Raw genomic sequence first — 22441 nt, forward strand, 5'->3', positions numbered from 1 at the left:
CAGGGACAGGGGCAGGGACAGACAGGGGACACGGGGAAGGACAGGGGGACACGGGTGGGGACGTGGGCAGTGACAGACAGGGGACATGGGTGAGGACACGGACAGGGACAGGAGCAGGGACAGACAGGGGACACGGGTGGGGACAGGAGGACACGGGCAGGGGACACGGGCAGGGACAGGGCAGGGACAGGGGTGGGGACACGGGTGGGGACAGGTAGGGGACATGGGCAGGGGACACGGGCAGGGACATGGGGACACGGGTGGGGACACGGGCAGGCACAGAGAGGGGACACGGAGCGACCGGGGGACAGGGGAAGGACAGGGGGACAAAGGTGGGGACGCGGGCAGTGACAGGGGACACGGGCACGGACACGGGCAGGGACAGACAGGAGACATAGGCAGGGACAGGGGACACGGACAGGAACAGACAGGGGACACCGGGCAGGGACAGACAGGGGACACGGAGCGACCGGGGGACAGGGACAGACAGGGGGACACGGGTGGGGACAGGGGCAGGGACAGCCAGGGGACACGGGCGGGGACAGGGGGACAGAGGGACAGGGACAGACAGGGGGACACGGAGGGACAGAGGGATCGAGAGCGGCCGCTCCAAGCGCCCCGCGCATCCCGCTGGAAACCCGGAATTCCCGAAACTTTATCCGGGATTTTCGGGAGGATTGAAGGAAATGCAGAATTCCCGAAACTTTATCCGGGATTTTTGGGAGGATTGATTGAAGCAAACTTGGAATTCCTGAACTTTTATCCCGAATTTTCGGGAGGATTGAAGGAAATCCAGAATTCCTGAACTTTATTCCTGAATTTTCGGGAGGATCGAAGCAAACTCGGCATTCCCAGGGTTGGGAATGGGTCGATAAAAATTCCCCGAGAATATTTTTTTTCCCCAGGAATATTGTTTTTTTTTTTCCCCCTGGAATATTTTTTTCCCCCGGGAATGTTTTTTCCACCCCCAGGAATATTTTTTTTCCCCCTGGAATATTTATTTTTTTTTCCTGAAATATTTTTTTTTCCCTTGGAATATTTTTTTTTCCCTGAAATATTTTTTCCCCCCTGGGAATATTTTTTTTTCCCCTGGAATATCTTTTTTTTCCCTGAAATATTTTTTTTTTCCCAGGAATATTTTTTCCCCCCCAGGAATATTTTTTTTCCCCCTGGAATATTTTATTATCCCCTGGAATACTTTTTTTCCCCTGAAATATTTATTTTTTCCTGAAATATTTTTTTTTCCCCTGAAATATTTTTTATTCCCCTGGAAATATTTTTTTCCCCTGGAATATTTTTTTCCCCCCTGGAAATATTTTTTTTCCCCAGAAATATTTATTTTCCCCCAGGATTGTTTTTTTCCCCAGGGATTTTTTTTTCTCTGGGAATGTTTTTTTTTCCCCAGGAATGTTTATTTTCCCCAGGAATGTTTTATTTTCCCTGGAAATATTTTTTTTTCCCCTGGAATATTTATTTTTTTTTCCTGAAATATTTTTTTTTTCCCTTGGAATATTTTTTTTTCCCCTGGAATATTTTTTTTCCCCAGGAATATTTTATTTTCCCCGGAATTTTTTTTTCCCTGGATTTTTTTTTTTTTCCCCTTGAATATTTTTTTTTTCCCGGAATATTTTATTGTCCCCTGGAATATTTTTTTTTCCCAGAAATATTTATTTTCCCCCAGGAATGTTTTTTTTTTCCCTGAAATATTTTTTTTTCCCCTGAAATATTTTATTGTCCCCTGAAATATTTATTTTTTCCTGAAATATTTTTTTTTCCCCTGGAATATTTTTTTTCCCCAGAAATATTTATTTTCCCCCAGTAATGTTTTTTTTCCCCAGGAATATTTATTTTCCCTGGGAATGTTTTTTTTCCCCAGGTACCCTCTGGCCCTGCCCCATTCCTGAGGAATTTTCCCAGCTGGATTTTCTGGATTTTGCCCTGGGATTGGCCTGGGACACACCCGGGAATGGGAACAGGGAATGTTCCAGCTGGGAAAAATAAAAAAAAATTGGAATAAAAAGAATAAAAAGTCAGGGATTGGGAAAAGGATTCAATCCTCAGAAACAAACAAAAAAAAAATCAACAAACAAACAAAAAACCCTCAAAAAACTAAAAAAAAACAAAAAAAAATCATGAGGAAGGGGAAAAATAAAGGGATTTTTTTTGATGATTCCATTGGGAAATTTTCATTTTTTTTCCCAGGAATTCTGTAGTTGGGAGGAGTGGGAGAGGAGGGGCAGGAAATGAAGGAAATAAGGAAAAAAAGGGGGGAAAAAGGAAAAAAAAAAAGAAAAAAAAAAAAGGGAAATAAAGGAAAATCAGGGGGAAAAAAATAAAACAGGAAAAAAATCAGGGAAAAAAAATGAGGGAAAAAAAATCCAGGGAAAAAAAATCCAGGGAAAAAAAAATCCAGGGAAAAAAAAATCAGGGGAAAATAATCATCAGGGAAAAAAAAATGAGGGAAAAAAATTAGGGAAAAAAAATCAGGAAAAAAATGAGGGAAAATAAAAACAGGAAAAAAAAAAACAGGGAAAAAAATCAGGAAAAAAAAATCAGGAAAAAAAAAGGAATTTTTTATTCCAGAATCCCCTGGTATAAAAGTGATTTTCCAAATCCCTCCCTGTTCCTAAAATATTTCCCAAAATTCCTGAATAAATCACCCCCCTCCCCCACTTTGGAGCAGTTTTAATTAAAATAATTAACAAAGAAATCACATCAAGCATCAAAAAAAAAAAAGAAAAGATAAATTCCACTTTTTTTTTCCCCTAAAAATCCTTGGAAAATCCCTAAAAAATTCCCTTTTCCCAAAAAATTCCAAAGATTAAAGGTAAGGAACAAACAAAGTTGATTTTATTTACAGAACTCCATGAAGAAAATTTGTATTTCCAGAGTTTTTTTGGGTTTTTTTTTTTCCTTTTAGGACAACAAAATCCAACTGGATTTTTCCAAAGTGTGGTGCTGGGATTTATTTTATTTTTTTTTTTTTTTTGTTGGATTTTTTTTAAGTGTGGCTTTGGAATTTTGTTTTTTTTTTTCATCCCAAAGCACAGGAGGTGTTGGCAAAAATCCCTCAAATCCTGGAATTCCCAATCTGGCAAACAGGAGGCACAAAATTCCTTAAAAATCTCTTGGATTTTTGAGATTCCAAGATAAAAATCAAGGAATAAAATCCCCACCCTCCCCATTGCTGGAGCAGCAAAATTCCCAAAAAAAATCCCAAAAAAATCCCCAAAAAATCCCAAATTTCTTGGAATTGGAATTTCCTTGGGGGGGGATTTTTGGGGCTGCTCCCTTTGTGTCCCAAAAATAAAATTAAAAAAAGTTTTTCCAGGGGGGAAGGAGGAGCTGTGATTCCAAAAAAAAAAAAAAAAAACCAGATAATATCAGGAAATAAAAGAGATGGAAAATGGAATTTGGGATCAGAATTCCCAGGAATTCTGGTGGGAAAATCCTTCCTCAGTAGTAAGGTCGTCGTGGGTTGTTCTGTAGGGAGAAAAAAAAGAAAAAAAAATGAAAAATCATCAGGATTGGGGATTTCATCCTAAAAAAAAAATCAGGATTATCTGGGAAAGCTGCTGGAATTTTTTTTTTTATTTTATTTCATCCCAAAATTTTGGTGGAAAGGGAGAAGGGAAAATCCAAGTTTGGTTTGTAATTCCAAAGGAATCAGGGAATTGATGGAAAAATTTCCCTTGGCTGGGGTTTTATTTGGGAGAAAATTGGGAATAAAATTAGGAATTGAATGAAAAAAATAAAAAAGGGAAGGAGAATTGTGCATGCAGGGAATTCTGGGAGGATGAGTCAGGGTGGGGAGAGGATCCAAGAGGAATTTTCCAACAACTGCAGTGAGACTCCAGGGATGTGGCCCTGAGCCTGCCTGGGTTTGGGACATTCCCATTCCTTGGGATCCAGCCTTGGATCCATTCCTGGGGATCCATTCCTGGGGATCCATTCCTGCCCCATTCCCTGGATCCATTCTTTGGGATCCATCCCTTGGGATCCATTCCCTGGATCCATCCCTGCCCCACTCCTTGGGATCCATTCCTGCCCCATTCTCTGGATCAATTCCTTGGGATCAATTCCTTGGATCCATCCCTGTCCCATTCCTTGGGATCCATCCTTTGGGATCCATCCCTTGGGATCCATTCCTACCCCATTCCTTGGGATCCATCCCTGCTCCATTCCCTGGATCCATCCCTGCCCTATTCCTTGGGATCCATTCCTTGGGATCCATTCCTTGGGATCCATTCCCTGGATCCATTCCCTGGATCCATCCCTTGGGATCCATCCCTGCCCCATTCCAGAGGATCCATTCCTACCCCATCCCTTGGGATCCATCCCTGCTCCATTCCCTGGATCCATCCCTGCCCTATTCCTTGGGATCCATTCCTTGGGATCCATCCCTTCCCTATTCATTGGGATCCATCCCTTGGGATCCATCCCTTGGGATCCATCCCTGCCCTATTCATTGGGATCCATTCCCTGGATCCATCCCTGCCCCATTCCCAGGGATCTGTCCCTCATCCCCAGCTCCATCCCAATCCCATTCCCAGCTCCACAGGATCCATCCCAGCCCCATTCCCTGGATCCATCCCCTGGGATCCATCCCAGCCCCATTCCCTCACTCCTGGCCCTATCCCATCCCATCCCATCCCATCCCATCCCATCCCCATTATCCCATTCTCATTATCCCATCCCATTCTTGTCATCCCAATCCCATTATCCCAATCCTATTCTTGTTATCCCAATCCCAATCCCAATCCCAATCCCAATCCCAATCCCAATCCCATACCAGTGGATTAGGCCTGAAGCGCTAGGCCAGCATCAGAACGCCTCGTACTCACTGACCCCATTACCCTGACCCCAATCCCAAGATCCTGACCCCATTACCCTGATCCCCAACCTCAATCCCAATACCCTGACCCATTATCCTGACCCCAATCCCGGTACCCTGACCCCAATCCCGGTACCCTGAACCCAACCCCATGATCCTGACCCCAATCCCAATCCCATACCAGTGGATTAGGCCTGAAGCAGTAGGTCAGCATCATGTGTTTGGGGAACACCTCGCACTCACTGACCCCATTGTGCCATTCCTGTTATCCTGACCCCAAATCCCAATCCCAATTCCATTACCCTGACCCCAATCCCATGGTCCTGACCCCAATCCCAATCCCATACCAGTGGGTTGGGTCTGAAGCGCTAGGCCAGCATCGCGTGTTTGCAGAACGCCTCGTACTCACTGACCCCATGATCCCATTCCTGTTACCCTGACCCCATTATCCCATTCCCAATCCCAACCACATTACCCTGACCCCAATCCCATTACCCTGACCCCATTACCCTGACCCCAATCCCAATCCCATACCCATACCAATGGATTAGGCCTGAAGCGCTAGGCCAGCATCACGCGTTTCCGGAATGCCTCGCACTCACTGACCCCATTACCCTGACCCCAATCCCATTATCCTGACCCATTATCCCATTCCCAATCCCAATCCCATGATCCTGACCCCATTCCCATGGTCCTGACCCCAATCCCAATCCCATACCAGTTAGGCCTGAAGCAGTAGGTCAGCATCATGTGTGTGCGGAATGCCTCGCACTCACTGACCCCATTGTGCCATTCCTGTTATCCTGACCCCAATCCCGTTACCCTGACCCCAATCCCATTACCCTGACCCCAATCCCAATCCCATGATCCCAATCCCACACCAGTGGATTAGGCCTGAAGCGCTAGGCCAGCATCACGCGTTTCCGGAACGCCTCGTACTCACTGACCCCGTTACCCTGACCCCAATCCCATTACCCTGACCCCAATCCCGGTACCCTGACCCCAATCCCATTATCCCAATCCCATACCAGTGGATTAGGCCTGAAGCACTAGGCCAGCATCACGTGTTTGGGGAACGCCTCGCACTCACTGACCCCATTACCCTGACCCCAATCCCATTACCCTGACCCCAATCCCAAGATCCTGACCCCAATCCCATGACCCCAATCCCACAATCCCATACCAGTGGGTTGGGCCTGAATCTGTAGGCCAGCATCATGCGTTTGCGGAAGGCCTCGTACTCGTCGTCCTCCTTGGTGAGCTCGGCCGGGCGCTCGATCCCAAATCCCGCCCCGTCCATGGCCGTGGTGCCCCTGCAGGGAAATGGGGAATGGGGAGGCTCAGACAGCCCTGGCAATTCCCATGGGAATGGTGCTCAAAATGCTCCCGGATCTCCTTCCCAAATCTGAGAATTCCCATGGGAATTGTCCCCTAAACATTCCCAGATCTCCTTCCTAAATCTGGGAATTCTCCCCTTGAAACATTCTTGGATCTTCTCCTCAAATCTGAGAATTCCCACAGGAATTGATCCCCTAAACATTCCTGGATCTCCTCCTCAAGTCCTGGGGATTCCCATGGGAACTGTCCTCAAAACATTCCTGGATCTCCTTCCCAAATCTGGGAATTCTCCCCCTGAAACATTCCCAGATCTCCTCCTCAAATCTGGGAATTCCCACAGGAATTGATCCCCTAAACATTCCTGGATCTTTTTCCCAAATCTGGGAATTCCCACAGGAATTGTCCTCAAAATGCTCCTGGATTTCCTTCCCAAATCTGGGAATTCTCCCCCTGAAACATTCCCAGATCTCCTCCTCAAATCTGGGAATTCCCACAGGAATTCTCCTCAAAACATTCCCAGATCTCCTTCCCAAATCTGGGAATTCCCAGAGAAATTGTCCCCCCAAAACATTCCCAGATCTCCTCCTCAAATCTGAGAATTCCAACAGGAATTGTCCTGTAAACATTCCCAGATCTCCTCCTCAAATCCTGGGAATTTCCACAGGAATTGCCCTCAAAAGGATCCTGGATCTCTTGCCCAAATCTGGGAATTCTCCCCTTGAAACATTCCTGGATCTCCTCCTCAAATCCTGGGAATTCCTGTGAGAATTGTCCTCAAAACATTCCTGGATCTCCTCCTCAAATCCTGGGAATTCCCATGGGAATTGCTCTCAAAACATTCCTGGATCTCCTTCCCAAATCTGGGAATTTCCACAGAAATTGTCCCCTAAACATTCCTGGATCTCCCTCCCAAATCTGGGAATTCCCACAGAAATTGTCCACCCAAAACATTCCCAGATCTCCTTCTCAAATCTGGGAATTCCCACAGGAATTGTCCTCAAAATGCTCCTGGATCTCCCTCCCAAATCTGGGAATTCTCCCCCTGAAACATTCCCAGATCTCCTTCTCAAATCTGGAAATTCCCACAGGAATTGTCCCTTAAACATTCCTGGATCTCCTCCTCAAGTCCTGGGAATTCCCATGGGAATTGTCCTCAAAACATTCCTGGATCTCCTTCCCAAATCTGGGAATTCTCCCCCTGAAACATTGCTGGATCTCCTCCTCAAATCCTGGGAATTCCCACAGGAATGGTCCTCAAAACATTCCCAGCTCTCCTTCCTAAATCTGGCAATTACCACAGCAATTGTCCCCTAAACATTCCTGGATCTCCTTCCCAAATCTGGGAATTCTCCCCCTGAAACATTCCCAGCTCTCCTTCCCAAATCTGGGAATTCCTGTGAGAATTGTCCTCAAAACATTCCCAGATCTCCTCCTCAAATCTGGGAATTCCCACAGGAATTGAACCCCTAAACATTCCAGATCTCCTTCCCAAATCTGGGAATTCTCACAGGAATTGTCCTCAGAACATTCCTGGATCTCCTTCCCAAATCTGAGAATTCCCACAGGAATTGTCCTCAAAACATTCCCAGATCTCCTACCTAAATCTGGGAATTCCTGTGAGAATTGTCCTCAAAACATTCCTGAATCTCCTTCCCAAATCTGGGAATTCCCACAGGAATTGTCCTCAAAAGGTTCCTGAATCTCCTTCCCAAATCTGGGAATTCCCATGGGAATTGCCCTCAAAACATCCCTGGATCTCCTCCCCAAATCTGGGAATTTTCCCCCCAAAACATTCCCAGATCTCCTTCTCAAATCTGGGAATTCCCAAGGGAATTGTCCCCTAAACATTCCTGGATCTCCTTCCCAAATCTGGGAATTGTCCTCAGAACATTCCCAGCTCTCCTTCCCAAATCTGGGAATTGTCCCCTAAACATTCCCAGCTCTCCTTCCCAAATCTGGGAATTCCTGTGAGAATTGTCCTCAAAACATTCCCAGATCTCCTTCCCCAATCTGGGAATTCCCACAGGAATTGTTCCCTAAACATTCCCAGATCTCCTTCCCAAATCTGAGAATTCCTACAGGAATTGTCCTCAAAAGGCTCCTGGATCTCCTTCCCATATCTGGGAATTTCCATGGGAATTGTCCTCAAAATGCTCCTGGATTTCCTTCCCAAATCTGGGAATTCTCCCCCTGAAACATTCCCAGATCTCCTTCCCAAATCTGAGAATTCCTACAGGAATTGTCCTCAAAAGGCTCCTGGATCTCCTGCCCAAATCTGGGAATTCTCCCCTTGAAACATTCCTGGATCTCCTCCTCAAATCTGGGAATTCCCACAGGAACTGTCCCCTAAACATTCCCAGATCTCCTTCCCAAATCTGGGAATTCTCCCTCCAAAACATTTCTGGATCTCCTCCTCAAATCCTGGGAATTCCCACAGGAATTGCCCTCAAAACATTCCTGGATCTCCTTCACAAATCTGGGAATTTTGCCCCTGAAACATTCCCAGATCTCCTCCTCAAATCACGGAATTCCCAAGGGAATTGTCCCCTAAACATTCTTGGATCTCCTTCCCAAATCTGGGAATTCTCCCCCAAAACATTCCTGGATCTTCTCCTCAAATCTGGGAATTCCCAAGGGAATTGTCCTCAAAATGCTCCTGGATCTCCTTCCCAAATCTGGGAATTCTCCCCCTAAAACATTCCCAGATCTCCTCCTCAAATCCTGGGAATTCCCACAGGAATTTTGCCCCTGAAACATTCCTGGATCCCCCCCACAAAAAAAAAAAATCAGGAATTTTTTCCCTGGCTGAGTTTCCCACACTCAGGTGATTAATCCCAGTTGGGCTGTGACTCCAACAACAATTCCCAGAAAAAAAAAAAAGGAATAATCCACCCAACACTCACTTGCTGACAGGATTTTTAATCCCCTGTCCTTCAGATCCCAATCCCTCTCCTTCCTTCCATCCCATTTTCATCAGCATTTGGTATCCGATGTTTTCCACCGTCAGCTTGAACTCCTTGTACTCGGAATAATCCGGCTCCCTGCCCTCCTGCAGCAGGAAAAATGGGAATTTTTAAAATTTTTTCACTCCATGGAACACAGGAAAACAAGGAAAAGCAGCTCCAGCCCTCCTTAAATTAAAATTTTAGGTAAAGAACTGTCAGGATTTTCCAGGATGGAATAAAGCTCCAATAGTTCTGGAATTCCAATTTTTTTTTTTTTCAAATTTTTTTTTTATTTTGAGGTTGAATTCCAGGGAGTGTCAGGAAAAAAGGGATGAGGCAGCTTCCAGGAATTGCAGGGTTTGGGAAAGGGTTGGAAGTGCTGGAGTTGGTTTTGGGGTTTGCACTTCCCTAAAATCAGCTGGAGAAAAATTCCTGGGTTTTTCCAGCTTGGTATTCACTGAGGAATCAAGTGGGAGGTTTGTGTGGAATTCCAGAAAAATCCAAAATTGTGGAAAAGGACCTTAAAGTACATCCAGTCTCACAGACAGAGAGGTTTGTGTGGAATTCCAGAAAAACCCCAAAACATGGAATTCCAGAGTGGAAAAGGACCTTAAATCCCACCCAGTCCCATGGGCAGGCAGGTTTGTGTGGAATTCCAGAAAAATCCAAAATTGTGGAATTTCAGAATGGAAAAGGACCTCAAATCCCATCCAGTCCCACAGGCAAGGAGTGGCAGGTTTGCCTGGAATTCCAGAAAAAATCCCAAATAATGGAATTCCAGAGTGGAAAAACTTAAATCCCACCCAATCCCAAGGGCAGGGTGTGAGAGGTTTGTGTGTAATTCCATAAAAAATCCAAATCATGGAATTCCAGAGTGGAAAAACTTAAATTCCACCCAATCCCAAGGGCAGGGTGTGAGAGGTTTGTGTGGAATTCCAGAAAAATCCCAAATAATGGAATAGCACCTTAAATCCCACCCAGTCCCAAGAGCAGGGAGTGGGAAGCTTGTCTGGAATTCCAGAAAAAATTGAAAATTGTGGAATAGGACCTTAAATCCCATCCAGTCCCAAGGGCTGGGTGTGAGAGGTTTGTGTGGAATTCCAGAAAAAAATCTAAAATCATGGAATAGGACCTTAAATCCCACCCAATCCCAAGGGCAGGGAGGTTTGTCTGGAATTCCAGAAAAAAATCCCAAATTGTGAAATTCCAGAATGGAAAAGCTTAAAGTCCATCCAGTCCCACAGGCAGGGAGTGGCAGGTTTGTGTGGAAATAAAAAAAAAATCCAAAATTGTGGAATTCCAGAGTGGAAAAGCTTAAATCCCACCCAGTCTCATGGGTAGAGGGTGGGTAGTTAATATGAAATTCCAGAAAAAAATCCCAAATTGTGGAATTCCAGAGTGGAAAAACTTAAATTCCACCCAATCCCAAGGGCAGGGTGTGAGAGGTTTGTGTGGAATTCCAGAAAAATCCCAAATAATGGAACAGGATCTTAAAGCACATCCAGTCCCACAGGCAGGGAGTGGGAAGTTTGTCTGGAATTCCAGAAAAAATCCAAAATAATGGAATTCCAGAGTGGAAAAACTTAAACCCCACCCAATCCCAAGGGCAGGGAGGTTTGTCTGGAATTCCAGAAAAAAAATCCCAAATTGAGAAATTCCAGAATGGAAAAGCTTAAATCCCATCCAGTCCCATGGGCAGGGAGTGGGAGGTTTGTCTGGAATTCCAGAAAAAATCCAAAATTGTGGAATAGGACCTTAAATCCCATCCAGTCCCATGGGCAGGGAGGTTTGTGTGGAATTCCAGAAAAATCCCAAATTCAGGGAAGGAATTTTTCCCAACTATTTCCCTATTTCCCTGCAAACAGTGGGGATCTGCTCCCTGTTTTCCCTGCAGGAATTGCAGAATGAGGGTGGAGCATTCCCAGAATCCCAGAATTTCTCACCTTGAGGGCCTTGAAGGTCTCCATGAATTTTTCCAGCTCGTCAGGAGGGAGGAAATCCCCGATGAAATGTTTGCCCCGGCCCATCTGGGTCAGCTGCTCGGCCCACTCTGCAACAACACAACAGAGCCTGCTCAGGGAGATCCTTTGGGATTTGGGGAGCCTGGAAATTCCCAGGAATTCCCAGTGGGACCAAAAAACCATGGAGAGAACAGTCATGGAAAATGCTTTGGGATTTGGGGAGCCTGGAAATTCCCAGGAATTCCCAGTGGGACCAAAAAATCACAGAGAGAACACTCATGGAAAATCTCCTGGGATTTGGGGAGCCTGGAAATTCCCAGTGGGACCAAAAAACCATGCAGGGAACATTCATGAAAAATCTTTTGGGATTTGGGATCATGGAAATTCCCAGTGGGAATTAAAAACAGCAACAGAGCCTGGTCAGGGAGAATCCTTTGGGATTTGGGGAGCTTGGAAATTCCCAGAAATTCCCAGTGGGACCAAAAAACCATGGAGAGAACACTCATGGAAAATCTTTTGGGATTTGGGGAGCTTGGAAATTCCCAGTGGGACCAGAAAAACATGGAGGGAACATTCATGGGGAATCCTTTGGGATTTGGGGAGCCTGGAAATTCCCAGGGGGACCAAAAATCCATGGAGAGAACACTCAGGGAGAAAGAATCCTTTGGGATTTGGGGAGCCTGGAAATTCCCAGTGGGAATTAAATACAGCAACAGAGCCTGGTCAGGGAGAATCCTGTGGGATCATGGAAATTCCCAGTTGGGCCAGAAAAACACAGAGAGAACACTCATGGAAAATCTTCTGGGATTTGGGGAGCTTGGAAATTCCCAGGAATTCCCAGTGGGAAGAAAAAACCATGGAGAGAACACTCATGGAGAATCCTTTGGGATTTGGAGAGCTTGGAAATTCCCAGGAATTCCCAGTGGGACCAAAAATCCATGGAGAGAACGTTCATGAAAGATCTTTTGGGATTTGGGGAGCTTGGAAATTCCCAGTAGGGCCAGAAAACCACAGAGAGAACACTCATGGAGAATCTTTTGGGATTTGGGGAGCTTGGAAATTCCCAGAAATTCCCAGTGGGAAGAAAAAACCATGGAGAGAACACTCATGAAAAATCTTTTGGGATTTGGGGAGTTTGGAAATTCCCAGGAATTCCCAGTGGGACCAAAAATCCATGGAGAGAAGATCCACAGAGAATCCTTTGGGATTTGGGGAGTTTGGAAATTCCTAGTGGGAAGAAAAAACCATGGAGAGAACACTCATGGAGAATCCTTTGGGATTTGGGAATCTGCCCAGGGATTTGGGGAGCTTGGAAATTCCCAGTAGGAATTAAAAACAGCAACAGAACCTGGGTCATGGAGAATCCTTTGGGATTTGGGGAACATGGAAATTCCCAGTGGGACCAAAAATCCATGGAGAGAACACTCATGGAGAATCCTTTGGGATTTGGGGAACATGGAAATTCCCAGGAATTCCCAGTGGGACCAAAAAACCATGGAGAGAACACTCATGGAAAATCCTTTGGGATTTGGGGAGCTTGGAAATTCCCAGTGGGAATTAAAAACAGCAACAGAGTCTGGTCAGGGAGAATCCTTTGGGACTTGGGGAACATGGAAATTCCCAGTAGGACCAAAAAACCATGGAGAACACAGAACTCATGGAGAATCCTTTGGGATTTGGGGAGCTTGGAAATTCCCAGTGGGAAGAAAAAACCATGGAGAGAACATTCATGGAGAATCCTTGATGGAAATTCCCACTCTAGGATGGAAATTCCCCCTCTGGAATGCCCCAATCCCATAGAATGGGGATGGAAATCCTCCTCTAGGATGGAATTCCCCCTCTGGAATGCCCCAATCCCATAGAATAGGAATGGAAATCCTCCTCTAGGATGGAATTCCCTCTCTGGAATGCTCCAATCCCCACTCATCCCAAGTTTTGTCCATCCCCATGATGTTCCCAGGGATGGAATTTCCCCCTCTGGAACGCCCCAATCCCATAGGATGGGGATGGAATTCCCTCCCTGTGATGGAATTCTCTCTCTGAGATGGAATTTCCCTCTCTGGAATGCCCCAATCCCATAGGATAGGGATAGAACTCCCTCTCTGGGATGCTCTAGGATGGAAATTCCCCCTCTGGAATGCCCCAATCTCATAGAATAGGGATGGAATTCCCTCTCTGGGATGGAATTTCCTCTCTGGGATGCCCCAATCCCATAGGACAGGGATGGAATTTCCTCTCTGGGATGGAATTCCCTCTCTGGGATGCTCTAGGATGGAATTCCCCTTCTGGAATGCCCCAATCCCATAGAATAGGGATGGAACTCCCTCTCTGGGATGGAATTCACTCTCTGGGATGGAATTCCCTCTCTAGGATGGAATTTTCCCCCTGGGATGCCCCAATCCCACAGGACAGGGATGGAATTCCCTCTCTGGGATGGAATTTCCCCTCTCTGGAATTCCCAATCCCCTCACCCCTGGTTTTGTCCATCTCCATCCTGCAGAGGCCGTGCTCCCAGGGATGGAATTCCCTCTCTAGGATGGAATTCCCTCTCTGGAATGCCCCAATCCCATAGGATAAGGATGGAATTCCCTCTCTGGGATGGAATTTCCCCACAGGAATGGAACCCACCCCGTGTTTTGTCCATCTCCATCCTCCTCAGGCCGTGCTCCCAGGGATGGAATTCCCTCTCTGAGATTGACCCCAACTCTCTGGGACACCCCAATCCCATAGGACAGGGATGGAATTTCCCCTCTGGAATGCTCTAGGATGGAATTTCCCCCCTGGAATGGAACCCACCCCGTGTTTTGTCCATCTCCATCCTCCTGAGGCGGTGCTCCCAGGGATGGAATTCCCTCTCTGGGATGGAATTTCCCCTCTCTGGAATTCCCAGTCCCTCTCACCCCGTGTTTTGTCCATCTCCATCCTCCTGAGGCGGTGCTCCCACGTGCCCAGCTCGCTGTCCACCTCCTCGTCGCTGTCGTAGCCGTGCTGGTGCTGCTGCAGCGCCCGCTCCCACAGCAGCTGCATCTCCTGCATGGCCCTCTTGTGCTTCATGATCATGTCATACATCTGCTGCATCTGGGGGAAATGGGGAAATTTGGGTTAAAATGGGGGAATTTGGGTTAAAATGGGGGAAATTGGGGGTTATCTCCTGCATGGCCCTCTTGTGCTTCATGATCATGTCGTACATCTGCTGCATCTGGGGGAAAATGGAAAAATTGGGGGGAAAATAGGGTTAGAGTGGGGGAAAATGGGGTCAGAGAGGCGGGAAAATGGGGTTAGAGTGGGGAAAAATGGGGTTAGAGTGGAGGAAATTTGGGTTAGATTAGGGGAAATAGGGGTTAGAGTGGGGAAAAATGGGGTGAGAATGGGGAAATTGGGTGTTAGAGTGGGGGAAATTTGGGTTAGAGTGGGGGAAATGGGGGAAAAATGGGGAAATTTGGGGGTTATCTCCTGCATGGCCCTCTTGTGTTTCATGATCATGTCGTACATCTGCTGCATCTGGGGGAAATGGGGTGAGAATACAGAAATTTGGGGTTAGAGTGGGTAAAAATGGGGTCAGAGTGGGGGAAATGGGGTGAGAATGGGGAAAAATGGGGTTAGAGTGGAGGAAATTTGGGTTAGAATGGGGGAAATAGGGGTTAGAGTGGGGAAAAATGGGGTGAGAATGGGGAAAATGAGTGTTAGAGTGGAGGAAATGGGGTTAGAGTGGGGGAAATTTAGGTTACAATAGGGGAAATTGGGGTTAGAGTGGGGGAAATGAGGGGCAGAACAGGGAGAAATGGGGCCAGGGCCAGGAAAAATAAGATTTGTTCTGGGAAACTCAGGATTCAGCCTGGGAAAAACAAGATTGGTCCCAGAAAATCCCAGGGGAAACAGTGAAAAAGCTCCTTTGGGATTTCAGGACTTTGGGATTTTAGGTCTGGAAAGCTCCTCTGGGATTTGGGATTTTAGGGCTGGAAAAGTCCTTTGAGATTTGGGATTTCAGTACTTTGGGATTTGGGATTTTAGGTCTGGAAAAGTCCTTTGGGATTTGGGATTTTAAGACTTTGGGATTTTAGGACTGGAATGCTCCTTTGGTATTTGGGATTTTAGGGCTGGAAAAGTCCTTTGGGATTTAGGATTTTAAGACTTTGGGATTTAGGATTTCAGGACTTAAGGATTCAGGATTTTAGGGCTGGAAAAGTCCTTTGAGATTTGGGATTTTACGACTTTGGGATTTAGGATTCTAGGGCTGGAAAGTTCCTTTGGGATTTGGGATTTTAGGGCTGGAAAAGTCCTTTTGGATTTGGGATTTCAGGACTTTGAGATTTTAGGGTAAGAAAAGTCCTTTGGGATTTAGAATTTTAAGACTTTGGGATTTAGGATTTCAGGACTTTGGGATTTTAGGGTAAGAAAAGTCCTTTGGGATTTAGAATTTTAAGACTTTGGGATTTAGGATTTCAGGGCTGGAAAAGTCCTTTGAGATTTGGGATTTTATGACTTTGGGATTTTAGGGTTGGAAAGTTCCTTTGGGATTTTAGGGTTGGAAAACTCCTTTGGGATATAGGATTTTAAGACTTTGGGATATAAGATTTCAGGACTTAAGGATTTAGGATTTCAGGACTTTGGGATTCTAGGGCTGGAAAAGTCCTTTGGGATTTGGGATTTTCTGACTTTTTGGGACTTTAGGGCCATTTTTAGGGATTCCACGATGGAAAATCTTTGTCATTCCCACATGAGAAAATTTGGGGGAAGATTTATATATATATATATTTTTTTTTTTTGGGAATCACCTCCTGCTGCTCCTTCAGCTGCTTCTTCTGGGCCTCAGAGAGCTCAGTGACTCCCACCAGCCCCACAGGTTTCCCCTTCTCGTATCCCAGCCCCTTCAGGTCCTGAACTGCAGGGAAAAAAAAGGGAATTATGTTTGTAATTCTTGTGGAGTGAAGGGAAAATAAAATCACTGGGGAAAAAAAAAGGGAATTCTGTTTGTAATTCTTGTGGAGTGAAAATAAAATCACTGGAAAAAAAAATGGGAATTCTGTTTGCAATTCTTGTGGAGTGAGGGGAAAATAACATTACTGGGAAAAAAAAAAAAGGGAATTCTGTTTGTAATTTTTGTGGAGTGAAGGGAAAATAGAAAAAATAAAGGGAATTCTGTTTGCAATTCTTGTGGAGTGAAAATAAAATCACTGGGAAAAAAAAAAAGGGAATTCTGTTTGTAATTCTTGTGGAGTGAAAACAAAATCACTGGGGGGAAAAATAAAAAAACGGGATTGACAGCAGAGATTCCTTTGGAAAAATGGATCCAAACCCAACCCAGAAATCCCAAACCCACCCAAACTCCCAGCCAAACCCGATCCCACCGACCTGAGAGTGGAGAGGGAGAATCCAGCTGCTGCACCAGCTGTGGCAGGGGCAGCTCCACCTTCTCCTCCTCCGGCCCCCAGCGACTCTTCCTCTTCTTTTTGCTGCTGCCCGGGCCGGGGTTTGGGGTGGCAGCAGGATTTGGGATGGCAGCAGGGTTTGGTTGATCCAAGGGGGAGGTGGAAGGAGCGGGAGAGGCCGAGGGGATGGGAAGAGCAGCGGGAAGAGCGGGAGAGGGAACCGGGAGAGCCGGAGGGGGCGGGAGGGGAACGGGGAGAGGGGAGGGCACGGGGAGGGGAGGGAAGCACAGCGGGGACGGGGAGGGCTCGGGGCTGCTCTTGCGTTTGAGGCCGGGCTCGCCGGGAAAAGAATTGCCGGGAAAATTGGGGTTCGCGGGAAAAGAGTTGGCGGGAAAATTGGGGTTGGCGGGAAAGGAGCTGGCGGGAGAATTGGGGTTCCCGGGAGAGGGGGCGGCGGCGCGGGCGCGGCGGAGCTCCTCGAGCTTGTGGCGGTAATAGCGGTGCCCGGGGCTCTGCGGCTCGTACAGGAACCTGCGGACAGCGGGAACTCAGCCGGGATCCGGGCGGGAACGGGCGGAGAGTCCCGGGAACGTTCCCGAGAATTCCCCGGGGGATTCCCGGAGCGTTCCGGGAGGATTCCCAGAGGATTCCCCGGGGGATTCCCGGAGCGTTCCCGGTTCTCCAGCTCCACTCAGAGCCGGGATCCTCAGCCTGGAATTCCTTTCTGCAATTCCCAGAGCATTCCCAGCTCTCCAGGGCTGGAATCCACCACAGTTTTCCCAGGAATTTTCCTTCCTGCAATTCCCAAAGCATTTCCAGCTCTCAAGGGCTGGAATCCAGCAGAGTTTTCTTGGGAATTTTCCTTTCTGCGATTCCCAGCTCCACTCAGAGCTGGGATCCTCAGCCTGGAATTCCAGCCTGGAATGCCCAGAACGTTCCCAGAGCATTCCTGGCTCTCCAGCTCCACTCAGAGCACAGTTTTCCTTGGAATTTTCCTTCCAGCAATTCCCAGAATATTCCCAGCTCTCCAAGGCTGGAATCCAGCAATTTTCTTGGGAATATCCCATCCTGCAATTCCCAAAGCATTCCCAGCTCTCCAGCTCCACTCAGAGCTGGGATCCTCAGCCTGGAATTCCAGCCTGGAATGCCCAAAGCATTCCCAGCTCTCCAGGGCTGGGATCCAGCAGTTTTCTAAGGAATTTCTCTTCCTGCATTTCCCAGAAAATTCTTTCCAGCTCCACTCACTGGGATCCAGCTGTGGAATTCCTTTCTGCAATTGCCAGGACATTCCCAGCTGTTCAGGACTGGGATCCAGCTCTGGAATTTTCCTTCCTGCAATTCCCAGAAAATTCTCTCCAGCTCCACTCAGAGCTGGGATCCTTAGCCTGGAATTCCTGCCTGGAATGCCCAGAGCATTTCCAGCTCTCAAGGGCTGGGATCCAGCACAGTTTTCCCAGGAATTTTCCTTCCTGCAAATCCCAGCTCCACTCAGAGCTGGGATCCAGCCATGGAATTCCTTCCTGCAATTCCCAGAACATTCCCAGCTCTCCAGCTCCACTCAGAGCTGGGATCCAGTTGTGGAATTACTTTCTGCAATTCCCAGAGCATTCCCAGCTCTCCAGGACTGGAATCCAGCAGAGTTTTCCCAGGAATTTTCCTTCCTGCAATTCCCAGAGCATTCCCAGCTCTCCAGGGCTGAGATCCAGCACAGTTTTCTTGGGAATTTTCCTTCCTGCAATTCCCAGCTCCACTCAGAGCTGGGATCCTCAGCCTGGAATTCCTGCCTGGAATGCCCCAAAGCATTTCCAGCTCTCAAGGGCTGGGATCCAGCTCTGGATTCTTCCTTCCTGCAATTCCCAAAAAATTCTCTCCAGCCCTCCTCAGAGCTGGGATTCATTTATGGAATTCCTTTCTGCAATGCCCACAGCATTCCCGGCTCTGCAGGGCTGGGATCCAGCTCTAGAATTTTCCTTCCTGCAATTCCCAGAAAATTCTCTCCAGCTCCACTCAGAGCTGGGATCCTCAGCCTGGAATTCCTGCCTGGAATGCCCAAAGCATTCCCAGCTCTCCAGGGCTGGGATCCAGCACAGTTTCCTCAGGAATTTTCCTTTCTGCAATGCCCAGAGCATTCCCAGTTCCACTCAGAGCTGGGATCCAGTTGGGCAATTCCTACCTGGAATGCCCCAAAGCATTCCCAGCTCTCCAGGGCTGGGATCCAGCACAGTTTTCCCAGGAATTTTCCTTTCTGCAATTCCCAGCTCCACTCAGAGCTGGGATCCTCAGCCTGGAATTCCTCCCTTTAATTCCCAGAGCATCCCCAGCTCTCCAGGGCTGGGATCCAGCAATTTTCTTGAGAATTTCCCAGTTTTCCCCCAAAAATCCCCAAAAAATTCCAAAAATGAAAAAATTTTTAAAAATTTTAAAAATTTAAAAGAATTTAAAAAAAAAATTCAAAAAAGAAAAAAAGGATCCAAAAAAGATCCCAAAAAAATCCAAACAAAAAAAATTTTAAAAATCCTAAATAAATAAAAAAATAAAAAAGCCAAAAAAAAGCCAAAAAAAAGCCAAAAAAAAAGCCAAAAAAAGCAAAAAAAAAATACTAAAATAATCCTAAAAAAATCCTAAAAAAAATTCCAAAAAAATTCCAAAAAAATCCAAAAAATAAAGAAATTTTAAAAAAATCATAAGACATCAAAAAAATTTAAAAAAATAAAAAAAATTTAAAAAAAATCCAAAAAAATCCCAAAAAAAACCCCCAAAAAAATCCCAAAAAATCCCAAAAAAACCCCAAAAACCCCCCAAAAAAAGAGGACTCATTACCTGAAGGCAGGGCTGTCCCTGTTACTCTGCAGGGCGATGCCTCCACCTGGGGCCCCCCAGCAGCCACGACCTGCGCCCCGTAACTCCTGGCACCATGTCCCAAAAAACTCAGAATTCCCAGGACTTTCCCCTAAAACCTTCCCCTAAAAACCCAACAAAAAAACCATCCAAAATATAAAAAAAAAATCCTAAAAAATCCCTAAATAATCCCCCAAAAATCCCTAAATAAATAAAAAAAATTTAAAAAAAATTTTTAAAAATCCTAAAAAAATTCCTAAAAAAAAAAATCCAAAAAATCCTAAAAAAATCCTAAAAAAATCCTAAAAAAAATTCCAAAAAATTCCTAAAAATTCCTAAAAAATCCTAAAAAATCCTAAAAAAATCCTAAAAAAATCCTAAAAAAATTCCAAAAAAATTCCAAAAAAAAATCCAACAAAATTAAAAAAATCCTAAATAAATCCTAAAAAATCCTAAATAAATAAAAAAAATCCTAAATAAATTTTAAAAAACCCTAAATAAATCCTAAAAATAATCCTAAAAATAATCCCAAAAAAATCCCCAAAAAAATCCCAAATAAAATCCCAAATAAAATCCTAAAAAAATCCCAAATAAAATCCTAAAAAAATCCCAAATAAAATCCTAAAAAAATAAAAAAAAATCTTAAAAAAATAAAAAAAAATCCTTAAAAAATAAAAAAAATCCTAAAAAAAAAATCCTAAAAAAAAAAAATCCTAAAAAAAAAAAAATCTAAAAAAATCTAAAAAAATTTTAAAAAATCCTAAAAAAAATCCTAAAAAAAATCCTAAAAAAAATCCTAAAAAAAATCCTAAAAAAAATCCTAAAAAAAATCCTAAAAAAAATTCCAAAAAAATCCAATAAAATCCTAAAAAAATCCCCAAAAAAATCCCTAATAAAATCCAAAAAAAAATCCCCAAAAAATCCCCAAAAAATCCCCAAAAAATTCCTAAAAAATCCTAAAAAAATCCTAAAAAAAATCCTAAAAAAATCCCAAAACCCCCCCAAAAAAAGAGGACTCATTACCTGAAGGCAGGGCTGTCCCTGTTGCTCTGCAGGGCGATGCCTCCACCTGGGGCCCCCCAGCAGCCACGACCTGCACCCCATAACTCCTGGCACCATGTCCCAAAAAACTCAGAATTCTCACAACTTTCCCTGAGAATTCCTCAAAAATTCCCCAAAACTCTTCTGAGAAATGCCCTAAGCTTCCCCCCCCAAAAAAAAAAACAAAAAAAATTTTAAAAATTCCAAAACAAAAAAAATCCAGAATAAATAAATAAAAAAATCAAAAAATTAAAATAAATAAATAAATAATAATAAATACAATAAAATAAATAAAAATTCCAAAAAATAAATGCAAAATAAATTTTTAAAAATCCAAAATAAATTTTAAAAATCCAAAAGAAATAAATTTTAAAAATCCAAAATAAATAAATAAAAAAATTCCAAAACAAATAAATAAAAAATTTCCAAAATAAATAAATAAAAAATCCAAAATAAATTACAAAAAAATCCAAAATAAATTTTAAAAAAATCCAAAATAAATAAATAAAAAATCCAAAATAAATTTAAAAAAAATCCAAAATAAATTCTAAAAAATTCCAAAATAAATTCTAAAAAAAATCCAAAAAAATAAAATTAAAAAAAATCAAAAAAGATCCCAAAAAATCCCCAAAAATCCCCAAAAAAATCCAAAAAAATCCCCAAAAAATCCCAAAAAAAGAGGACTCATTACCTGAAGGCAGGGTTGTCCCTGTTGCTGTGCAGGGCGATGCCTCCACCTGGGGCCCCCCAGCAGCCACGACCTGCACCCCATAACTCCTGGCACCATGTCCCAAAAAACTCAGAATTCCCAGGACTTTCCCCTAAAACCTTCCCCTAAAACCTTCCCTTAAAATAAAAAAAAAAATCAGAAAAAAATCCAAAAAAAAACCCCAAAAAAAAAAAAAATCCCCACGAAAAATCCCAAAAAAATCCCAAAAAAAATCCCAAAAAAATCCCAAAAAACTCCCAAAAAATTCCAAAAAAATCCCAAAAAAATCCCAAAAAAATCCCAAAAAAATCCTAAAAAAAAAAAAAACCCTAAAAAAATCCTAAAAAAATCCTAAAAAAATTCTAAAAAAATCCTAAATAATCCTAAAAAAATAAAAAAAAATCCCAAAAAAATCCCCAAAAAATCCCCAAAAAACCCCCAAAAAACCCCCAAAAAACCCCCAAAAAAACCCCCAAAAAAATCCCAAAAAAATCCCCAAAAAAATCCAAAAAAAATCCCAAATAAATCCTAAATAATCCTAAAAAATCCTAAAAAAATCCTAAAAAAATTCCAAAAAATTCCAAAAAATTCCAAAAAATTCCAAAAAAATTCCAAGAAAAAATCCCAAAAAAATCCCCAAAAATCCCCAAAAAATCCCCAAAAAATCCCAAAAAACCCCCAAAAAACCCCCAAAAAACCCCCAAAACAAGGAGGAATGATTACCTGAAGGCAGGGTTGTCCCTGTTGCTCTGCAGGGCGATGGCCTCCACCTGGGGCCCCCCAGCAGCCACGACCTGCGCCAGCTTCTCGGCCGAGCTCCGCGTCTCCGCGTCGGCTGGGGGGGAAACTTTAGGCAGGGATTAGTCCTGGGCCCAGCTCACCCCAGCCCAGCCTAACCCGGCCTAAGGACACCAGGGAGGCCTAAAGGTGGGTTTAAAGGGGGAGAAGTGGTACAAAAATGGTTAAATAGCAGCAAGGCAGAAGGTTAAACCCAGGTTTGGGGAGTGGGGCCTAACCCAGCCTAAGGACCCCAGTGAGGCCTAAGGACCCTAGTGAGGCCTAAAGATGAGTTTAAAGGAGGAGAATTGGTATAAAACCAATTAAATAGCATAAAAACTTCAGATTAAACTTGACTTTGGGGAGTAGGGGTGGGTCCTAACCCAGCCCAAGGACAGCAGTGAGGCCTAAAGTTGGGTTTAAAGGGGGAAAACTGGTATAAAACCAGTTAAATGGCATAAAAGTTTTAGTTTAGACCCCAGTTTGGGAGCAGACATGGGGCCTAACCCAGCCTAAAGACCTCAGTGAGGCCTAAAGTTGGGATTAAAGGGGGAGAAGTGGCATAAAAACAGTTAAATAACATAAAACCTTCAGTTTAGGCCCAAGTTTGGGGAGTAGGGATGGGGCCT

At 44.5% G+C, this 22441-nt stretch overlaps 1 protein-coding gene across 1 annotated transcript in view; it reads right to left on the minus strand.

The window, feature by feature from the left end:
* Window positions 1–3364: 3364 nt before the first annotated feature.
* The window catches only part of SUGP1 (SURP and G-patch domain containing 1), a 28361-nt gene continuing 9284 nt past the window's right edge, over window positions 3365–22441 (minus strand). The window contains 8 exon segments of the mRNA XM_033082133.1: window positions 3365–3483; window positions 6018–6147; window positions 9076–9221; window positions 11061–11167; window positions 13979–14156; window positions 15854–15960; window positions 16431–16978; window positions 21759–21882. Of these exon segments, the coding sequence (XP_032938024.1) occupies window positions 3457–3483; window positions 6018–6147; window positions 9076–9221; window positions 11061–11167; window positions 13979–14156; window positions 15854–15960; window positions 16431–16978; window positions 21759–21882 (1367 nt within the window). The 3' untranslated portion in view covers window positions 3365–3456.

The sequence above is a fragment of the Catharus ustulatus genome, chromosome 29, assembly GCF_009819885.2.
Source record: "Catharus ustulatus isolate bCatUst1 chromosome 29, bCatUst1.pri.v2, whole genome shotgun sequence".
In the NCBI taxonomy this organism is placed as follows: domain Eukaryota; kingdom Metazoa; phylum Chordata; class Aves; order Passeriformes; family Turdidae; genus Catharus; species Catharus ustulatus.